The 9,291-nt window shown below is 34.3% G+C and overlaps 3 protein-coding genes across 3 annotated transcripts in view; 2 read left to right on the forward strand and 1 right to left on the reverse strand.

Moving 5' to 3' along the window:
* The first annotated feature begins 2,674 nt into the window (after positions 1 to 2,674).
* On the forward strand, positions 2,675 to 5,911 carry LOC106300811 (E3 ubiquitin-protein ligase RGLG2). Its single transcript, XM_013737044.1, has 11 exons — positions 2,675 to 2,981; positions 3,537 to 3,621; positions 3,709 to 3,849; positions 3,937 to 4,050; positions 4,114 to 4,211; positions 4,693 to 4,772; positions 4,839 to 4,944; positions 5,029 to 5,156; positions 5,250 to 5,358; positions 5,447 to 5,503; positions 5,613 to 5,911. Exons 1-11 carry the CDS (start codon positions 2,772 to 2,774, stop codon positions 5,694 to 5,696), a joined length of 1,212 nt encoding a protein of 403 aa, XP_013592498.1. The 5' UTR covers positions 2,675 to 2,771; the 3' UTR covers positions 5,697 to 5,911.
* LOC106300812 lies at positions 5,855 to 7,102 on the reverse strand. Its single transcript, XM_013737045.1, has 2 exons — positions 6,862 to 7,102; positions 5,855 to 6,225 (listed from the first exon to the last, which is right to left on the reverse strand). Exons 1-2 carry the CDS (start codon positions 7,060 to 7,062, stop codon positions 6,046 to 6,048), a joined length of 381 nt encoding a protein of 126 aa, XP_013592499.1. The 5' UTR covers positions 7,063 to 7,102; the 3' UTR covers positions 5,855 to 6,045.
* Positions 7,103 to 7,399: 297 nt separating this feature from the next.
* Positions 7,400 to 9,291, forward strand: part of LOC106299279 (cation/H(+) antiporter 2) — a 5,276-nt gene continuing 3,384 nt past the window's right edge. Inside the window, exons 1-2 of the mRNA XM_013735394.1 lie at positions 7,400 to 7,625; positions 7,717 to 8,700. Of these exons, the coding sequence (XP_013590848.1) occupies positions 7,467 to 7,625; positions 7,717 to 8,700 (1,143 nt within the window). The 5' untranslated portion in view covers positions 7,400 to 7,466. The remainder of the gene's footprint in view (positions 7,626 to 7,716; positions 8,701 to 9,291) is intronic.

Here is a 9,291-nt window from a genome sequence, read left to right on the forward strand (position 1 = left end):
GATGAACTTAACTATTTTATTCAACGGTAATGATTCATTTAAGTTTATAAAATTTGCTGTAAATGCTTACAGTACCCGAAAATGTTTAATGCATTTGTATGTTGCAAGAATATAATTTTGTCATATTTTCCTGATGATGTCGTAGTGTCATGGTTTAATGATATAATGTTAGTGTTAACCAGAGTGGAGAAAAAAATGCAACAGTTGAATTAAAACAATTATTTTCGTGGTCTTTGATTTGTTACACATTGAATTGGTTGTTTGAAATCACGAGACACATGTGCGGAAGAAGCTTTATACCAAACTTGGACTTAGAACGATACAGAGTACAAACTTATCGTAACAGTTTTTGAGGTATTTTCTAAAACATACAACTTTCGACTTGTTGACTATTATACATCGTGTTTTCATTACGTACATTCATTTAGAACTATACTATAGATATAAATAAAAGCTTAACCTCATCGCTCAGTTTAGAAAGTTGTCACATGTTAGTCTATCATTTGTTTTCCCTTCCTTGTTGTAATCAAGTATCTTTAATCAATATAATAAACGTGAAATACACTAGTTTTCTTCTGGCGTGGACTCACAGATAAATGATAGGTGACAGACACATCCCATTCCTAACGTTGCTGGCATTCTGATCCTTGATTCATTTGGGGCATCATGAGAAATTTATGGATGGAAAACTAAGTTTGTCTTCCATATTTGAAAACAAACGTATAGAGAAATTTCTAGATCGATTGTGTATGCATATATACTAAACTAAATATATTAATATACTAAACTAACAAGAGTCTCACATGCACTCAAAAATACTAAACTAATTATATTAATATTAAAATAACAGGTATTTCAAATTTTATATTCTATTACATTTTGCAACCTTTTTTGCAGCAAAATTTTGTTAAATATGATTAAGATAGCTTCCAAAACGGAGGAACAATAATGGCTTCTGGAACTCTTTTACGTCCATAACGGGCTATTGTATTTTTTATATCGGTAGAGTAAGATTCAAGAAACGGGTGGGGTGAAGAAATTAGAGAAATTAACTTGGGACTTGGGATATTAGGGCAATCTTATTGGTGAGATACTCACTAAATATTCCGCTAATACAATAACATTATATTAAATAAAATTAAGTAAAAAAACTATACTAAAATTGTTAGCTCCAACGGTAGATATCCACTAAGTTTCTTATCATTATAATATTATTATTTTAATTTTATTTTAATGTAATTTAGATTAGAAAATATATTTTTAAAAATTTACTTTACTCTATTTTTTTAAACATTGCAATTATACCTAAATTATTTATTTGTATAAGTTAATTTTATTTATATAATAATAATAATAATAAATTATAATTATATTAATTATTTTATGTGTAAAACTAGTAAAGATTTTGTTTAAAAAATAATATAGTAAAAAGTTATAATATTTTAAATAACACAAACAGACAAACATAAATTATATAAAAATTTATAAAAACAGAACTAAAAACAGACAAACATAAATTACATAAAAACTTATAAAAACAGAACTAAAAACAGACAAACATAAATTACATACAAAACTTATAAAAACAAACATAAACCATGATCCAAATCATAATTAACTAAGCCTTAGTCTTCACTTGATAATGTGCCAGATTTTTTATTACCTTTTTGTCTCAGATACTTCCTCGCATACTATCAAAGTAGCTGCTCTTAACACAAGAGCATCTAATTCCACCCTGACCGCAAGTCATTCTTTTCCTTATTCCACCTTAGTCACCACGTCATCCTATTATTATTTTTTAGGACAAAACTTAGGTTGAATTTTTAAACTCACCGCCCATCTTATAACCAATTAAAGTGCCAGCTAGATTATTAATAAAAAATTTAATTTTTTTTTAAAAAATAAAAAATAATTAAAAAATTTATGCTATTAACAAAACCATAAATCTTAAATTCTAAACCCTAAATTCAAAACCCAAACTCTAAACCCTAAATCATAAACCCAAACTCTAAACCATAAATCTTAAACCCAAACTCTAAATCCTAAATCCTAAACCTAAACTCTAGATCATAAACTCAAACCCTATACCCTAAACCCTAAACCCAAACCCTAAACCCAAACCCTATATCTTAAACCTGAATTGTAGACTCTAAACCCAAACCCTAAACCTTAAACCCAAAATATTTGAATTTGGGTTTAAAGTTTACGGTTTGGTTTAGGATCTATGATTTGGATTTAGGTTTAGAGTTTAAGATTTGGGTTTAGAGTCAAAGATTTGGGTTTACAGTTTGGGTTTAGGGTTTAGGATTTAGATTTATCGTATAAGGTTTGGGTTTAGGGTTTACTATTTGGGTTTAAGGTATAAGTTTTGGGTTTAGTATTCAGGGGTTAGATTTAGATTTATGGTTTAGAGTATATGATTTAGAGTTTTGTTAGGCATCTTTTTTTTTTCAACTATTTTAAAATTTTTAAATAAAATTTAATATTTTTTATTATTTATCTAGGTGAACTTAAGTTTTGTCCTATTTTTTATTATCTCACTAATAATGGTGTGTTTATTATATCCCATACGAGTGGGACAGTAAATATTAATAGCTAGGACCCTACCTGGCCGCGTAAAATAAAGATAACAATAATGGTTGCCGCGTTAATTTAGTGGTGAAATTATAAATAACTGTGAACCAAAGGTGCCTTCCTTCAAAAACATTCCAGCAAAGAATCTTATCTCCATCAGGAAAATCATATTTCAATTCGAAGAAGAAGCAAACAACATGTCGACGGGTATGGGGAATTTCTTACGGAAGTTGGGAAGTGGTAAAAGCAAGAGCAGTAGAAGTTTTAGGGGACAGAGAACAACGTCGTCTTCTGTATCATTAGATGAACCATCACCGTCTGATGCTTCAGTCTCAGTTTCCGACAAGATCAACGCCGCCAAGAAGAAGTACGCTCTCATCCCTGATCGTTTCTCTTCCTTGGACCAGGTTCTTGTTTTCTTTCTTGTTCTTTAGACCTCAGTTTATGATGTTGACTTAGACTTTTGATCACCATGCCACTTCCATGTCCTTTGATTTCTTCAAAGTCTTAACTTTAGAATATTTATTTGCTGTAGAAAAACAGAATTGTTTATTTGTTTTCTCCACCATTTCGTTGACACTGAAATATAAAATATAGTATTTACGATAGTGGATTAAATTTCGGTGGACTAATAATTTTTTTTATAGAACGGGTAAAAATATGAAGGGTATTTTATTAATTGTAAATTATTCATTCATATATTTTTTAAAAAAATATATATAGACGATAAAAAGCTTTTAAATGGCTGTTTAATCAATTTTGAGTATTTTGTTTTCCAAAAACATTATATAAAAAGCTTTTGAATGGCTGTTTAATCAATTTTCAGTGTTTTTTTAAAATCTAATTTTCTGAGTTTCACTATTAAATGATTTGGTATATTTTCTAATTGAGATAAATGTATGAAAAAGCGACTAGAGAAAGTGTGGTTGATGAGTTAACGAATGGTACTTATTTTTTAAAAGGTATCAAAAGCACTAAGAGAAGCTGGTCTTGAATCATCAAATCTCATTCTCGGAATTGATTTCACAAAGAGCAACGAATGGACTGGTAATCTATAAAAAAAGAAACACTACTTATGGTAATAAACTACCATATACAGAATGTAACGGGGTGATCACCGTTCTGTTTTTTCAGGGAAAACATCCTTCCAAGGAAAATGTCTGCACGCTCTTGGAGAAACTCCAAATCCATATGAAAAGGCAATATTTGTAATAGGCCAAACGTTAGCTCCTTTCGACGAAGACAACCTCATCCCTTGTTTCGGCTTTGGTGACTGTGAGTTATGTTTTTTGTTTGTTTCCCCAGACAAAAATTTTCAAGCTGTGTTTCTAAGACGGTGTGTTTCTTTCTTTCATTAACTAGCAACGACCCATGACGAGGAAGTGTTCGGTTTCCACAGTGATAACTCTCCATGCCATGGCTTTGAAGAGGTCTTAGCATGTTACAGAAGAATCGCACCTAACTTGCGTTTGTCAGGTCAGTAAAATCTCTACCTTTCATTACCAAAACATAAGCTTCTAAGTAACGTTTGTTCAAAAGGGCCAACGTCGTATGGACCGCTTATCGATGCTGCCGTCGACATTGTTGAAAAGAACAACGGACAGTTTCATGTTCTGGTGATTGTCGCTGATGGGCAGGTAAAAGTTACAAAGCTTTTCAAAACAAAAAAGAGTATGAACACTAAATAACAATGTTTAAAAATTGGTTTAAGCGGCACATACGCGGCAAATTAGTCATAACCGAAACGATTTTCTTAAAGTTTAATTTATGCAACTCAAATCTCGGTTTAAACTCTTCTAAATCGGTTAAAAACAATTTAAATATGTTTAAATCAATCTAAATTGGTCCAAATCTTTTAAATCAAGCAATAATGTTGGTTCAAATTCATCAATTCATTTTTGTATATCTAAATTTGTAATATATAAAAATAATTTAATAATTTTCTTAAAAATTAAATATCTAATATAATTGTAAAATATATAAAATAAATCAATGACACTAACAACTACAGTCCCGAATAATCCACATAATAGCTAGTTGCTCTACTAAACATCTAATTACCGTCTAACTATTTTTTTGAGCATTGATAAATAACAAGGCCATGTTCTGAATGTGAAGGTAACTAGAGGTTTGGATATGCCCGAGGGAGAACTCAGTCAACAAGAGAAAACAACTATAGACGCCATTGTAAACGCAAGGTGAGACAACATAGATTGCTTTCACTTCTCAACTCTGTTTACTAAAACCTCCTTTTTACATTGCAGCTCATATGCATTGTCGATTGTTTTAATCGGTGTTGGAGACGGTCCATGGGAAGACATGAGGAAGTTTGATGACAAGATTCCTAAGCGTGAGTTCGATAACTTTCAGGTATCATCCCATTTTCAACTCCTCTTCCATCTATATTCCGAGCTTCTTCTTGATCTTGATCTTGATCTGCTGCTCTATGCAAAGTTTGTGAACTTTACTGATATTATGAAGAAAGACTCACCAGCGTCTGCCAAAGAAACTGCCTTTGCTCTTGCTGCTTTGATGGAGATTCCCTTCCAGTATCAAGCAGCAATCGAACTCGGCTTACTCGGGTACTTAAATGTCTCTTTGATATAGTCCAAGAGGCAGAACAGAGCTATTGTCTGTTTCTGTCCTAACTGCTACTGATGTTCTTTTTTATAAAGGAAAACGACGGGCTTAGCCAAGAAAATAAACCCAAGGCCACCACCTGTTCCTTACACGCCTCCAGTTCGCACTGGACAAGCATCATCTGATTCAGACGAACAAACTCAGGTCCCATAAACTGCTTACTTTTCTTATTATGTTGCTGCCTTGTCTCATCTCATCACATCACATCTCATATTGTTTCCTGTTGAACCAGAACTGCCCTATTTGTCTGACTAACCGAAAAGACGTGGCTTTTGGCTGTGGTCACATGGTAAGTTTCACCCCCAAGAAGCCTAAACTGTTTACCTATTACAGTATCACTCAAACCCATTCATGAACAAGAACAAGTTTACTCAGGTTTGCAACTTTCTTGTTTGCAGACTTGTGGAGAGTGTGGATCCAGGATATCAAACTGCCCCATCTGCAGAGTACTGATCACAAGCCGGCTAAGACTTTACACGTGATCTCTCTGTGCCTTTGCACATAACAAAACCCTTGCACATACTGTCTCAGGTTTACCAAGTGTCTCTGACATTGTTCTGTAATCAGATTGTACCTATTAATTTCCTATGTACTATATATGTTAGCTTGCGAACAAGAATGACAGAAGCAATGTACAAAACATGTGTAATGTGTTTTACATTTTTATTCTCTGTCTATCACAAAATGTTTGAAGTGACTGAACCTTGCACCAGTTTGATAACCACAAAGCATGCCAGATTCAAACAAAAAATAAAATAAAACATTAACGGCCAATAGACATGCCTATCTTGGCATCCATTACAGTAGCTCTTTCTAAGAAGTGATCATTCATTACTGAGGTTTGGTTGTGACCGTGTCATTTGGCTTTGGCACTGGTTGGATTCTTTGGTAAGGCTTCCTGGTAAGAGTCTCTCCCCTTAGAGCAGCCACGTATCTGTCGTTGGTATCCTGCTTCTGTTTCAACTCCCCGAGGTACTCAGCTAGCCTCTCTTGGTTTACTTTACCCATCATCTGACCAAATACATTGCAGAATCAGAGAAAAATACCACAAATAAAGTTTAAAACTTGCACTATGACGACAAGCGAGTATCAACCTCAATAAAACATATCCTTTCATGCTTAACAAATCAGCCCTCTAGATTATTTAATACAAAGCTATGATCAAGAAACTTAATGGAGTCAACATTGTTAGATACATAAAGTTCCTAGTTAACATTACTAGCAACAGAATCAACACAAGCCATACTATAATACCCTCCCCAATAGATCTAAGCCTCAACAACTAAGGAAGGGACTCAATGCCATGCGGCTTTTTGCAAAGCATCTCAATTTCCCAGGCAGTATAAGCACAAGACACAACAATTATCAACTTGTTCTAGATATTATTCACGACAAGTCCACACAGCAGCAAGACTTCTCTAGGAACTATGTATAAAAAAAAAAAAAAAAAAGTAACCATAAAGCTCCAATAAACTAGCTTTCCGACAAGCATCAACAGACCACAAGTTACATGTTTCTATCACCGAACAGCTAATCATGGTCGGTAAAAAAGAAATCCTAAATAAGGAAACTTGCGCCGACAACATCAGACAAATGCATAGTTTTTCGAGTAAAGGAAACATTTTTATGAGATCCGATGATACATACGACGGTTTCGGGTCGGGCGGATTGTCGGAGCCGGGCCTCGAGCTCCGGGTTAGTGGAATTGGTGGCCTGCATAACCCCATAGCCAATGATTCCCGGAATCACACCGCATACGGTAGCGAACGTGAAGAAGAAGGATCTCGAATCTCTCGTCTTCCTCACTAGCCATCTCCATATATCGCTCTTCTCATACAAAAACGACATCGTTCTCTCCCTCCGAGTCACCGTTTCTACTCACCGGAGGTTTCTATGGTTCTTTAAAGGTTCACACTTTAGCGTAAATGCAAATGCCCCCCTATTGTTCTATACATTTTCAATATCACCCCCAAATATTATTATGTTTTAACGTTTACCCCAATAATTTAGAAATCATATTTTGGCCCCTTTAGTTCGTTTAATGACAGCAACATCGCTAGTTAATCCGCTTTCAAAGGGAGAAATAGAGGTCTCGAGTAATTAAAGGACGGTCAAGTAGTTGTAAACTCTTATCAACTCCAACCAAATAATTCTGAAAATTATATGTTATCGATTTAGACAACTTTCTCAATTTCTCTTCATTCTCATCATAACGTTTGAAGAATGCTCATGAACATTGAATCAAGAACAAGATGGATCCAAAGCTGTTGTTCTGTTTGCCGCAAGGAGATGCATTGTTTAACCCTCTTAATACTATGTTTATTCAAATGGCTTGCATTCTCGTCTTCTCTCAGTTGTTCTTTCTCCTCCTCAAACCATGTGGTCAAGCTGGTCCCGTTGCACAGATTCTCGTAAGATTAAAAAAAAAATACATTTCTTGTGTTACACGCAACACCTTAGTTTTAGGGCTTTTTAAAATAATGTGATTGTATTTTTTTTCAGGCTGGTATTGTGCTGAGCCCTGCTCTTCTCTCAAGAATCCCTAAAGTCAAAGAGTTCTTCCTCCAGAAAGATGCAGCAGATTACTACTCTTTCTTCTCATTCGCCTTACGAACATCTTTCATGTTCTTGATCGGTCTTGAATTCGATCTACAGTCCATGAGAAGAAACTTAAAGAAAGTCACCGTGATAACCATCAGCTCTTTTGTGTCTTGTGGTCTCCTCAGCCTCGCGTTCTTCTATCTCCTCAAACCTTTACTACACATCAAAGAGGACTACTTCACGTTCTTCTTGGTTCTGTTCATTACCTTGTCCAACACGGCATCTCCTGTAGTCCTACGTTCAATAGCTGATTGGAAACTCAACACATCTGAGATTGGGCGGTTGGCTATCTCATGCGCGTTGCTCAATGAATTAACAAACGTGGTGGTCTACACTCTAATCATCGCGGTCGTATCTGGTAAATTGATAGGTGATCTCTTCCTATTTATTTTCATGACAGGAGCCCTAATCTTGCTCAATAGGTTTCTAGCTCCATGGCTCCCAAAGAGAAACCCTAAAGAGAAATATCTATCAAAAGCTGAAACATTAGTCTTCTTCATCTTCCTTCTCATCGTTGCCATAACAATCGAATCATACGATGTTAACTCATCGGTTTCGGTTTTCATCATCGGCATAAACTTCCCAAGGCAAGGGAAAACTCATAGGACGCTGATAAACCGGCTTAGTTACCCGATCCATGAGTTTGTTCTTCCGGTTTACTTTGGTTACATTGGGTTCAGATTCAGCGTCATTGGGTTAACCAGACGATATTACATTGTTCTCGTTATTATAGTGATTCTAACCTTAGTGGGGAAGTTTATTGGTGTGATAAGCGCTTGCATGTACCTGAAGATCCCCAAGAAATATTGGCTTTTCTTACCAACCATTCTCTCTGTTAAAGGCCATGTGGGTCTTCTTCTTCTTGACGCCAACTACGCGGAAAAGGTATTTTCTTCATCTACATAGTTTTGATGATTACTACTTCGCTTTAAAATTCTCGTCATATTCTTTCGCCCTTCACAGTAAACTTGATTTTAGAGTATATTGTTTCACACATGAATCATGATCCACTACAAAAGAACTAATAAAATGAACAAAAAAGACATAATATACAGACAGTACTATTGTGTACTATTGAATTTGTTATTTTTCACAACATACATCTATTCTATTAAAACAGCAGTATGACCAATTGATAAAAATAGGGTCCAACTAATTTTAATAAACTGATTATTTTATAACTCCATCAATAATATTCATTTTTATTTAAAACAACTTACCGTAACTCCTTATATAACTCATAAGAATCAAACGAAAATGGTGGGACCACTTCTCTCAACTACATTGATTAACCGACGTGTAAGATGTGAATAATTATACTTTTTTTGTTGTTTCCAAATGTGGTTATGCCTATTCATATTACCTCAATTATAACCATCTTATATATTATGCATAATGTAATACCCTTTATAATCCCTAATATAAACGTTTAATATTTGACCTAACATCAGTTAATATAATACGTTCAAAAATATA

This window comes from Brassica oleracea, chromosome C6, assembly GCF_000695525.1.
Source record: "Brassica oleracea var. oleracea cultivar TO1000 chromosome C6, BOL, whole genome shotgun sequence".
Lineage (NCBI taxonomy): Eukaryota > Viridiplantae > Streptophyta > Magnoliopsida > Brassicales > Brassicaceae > Brassica > Brassica oleracea.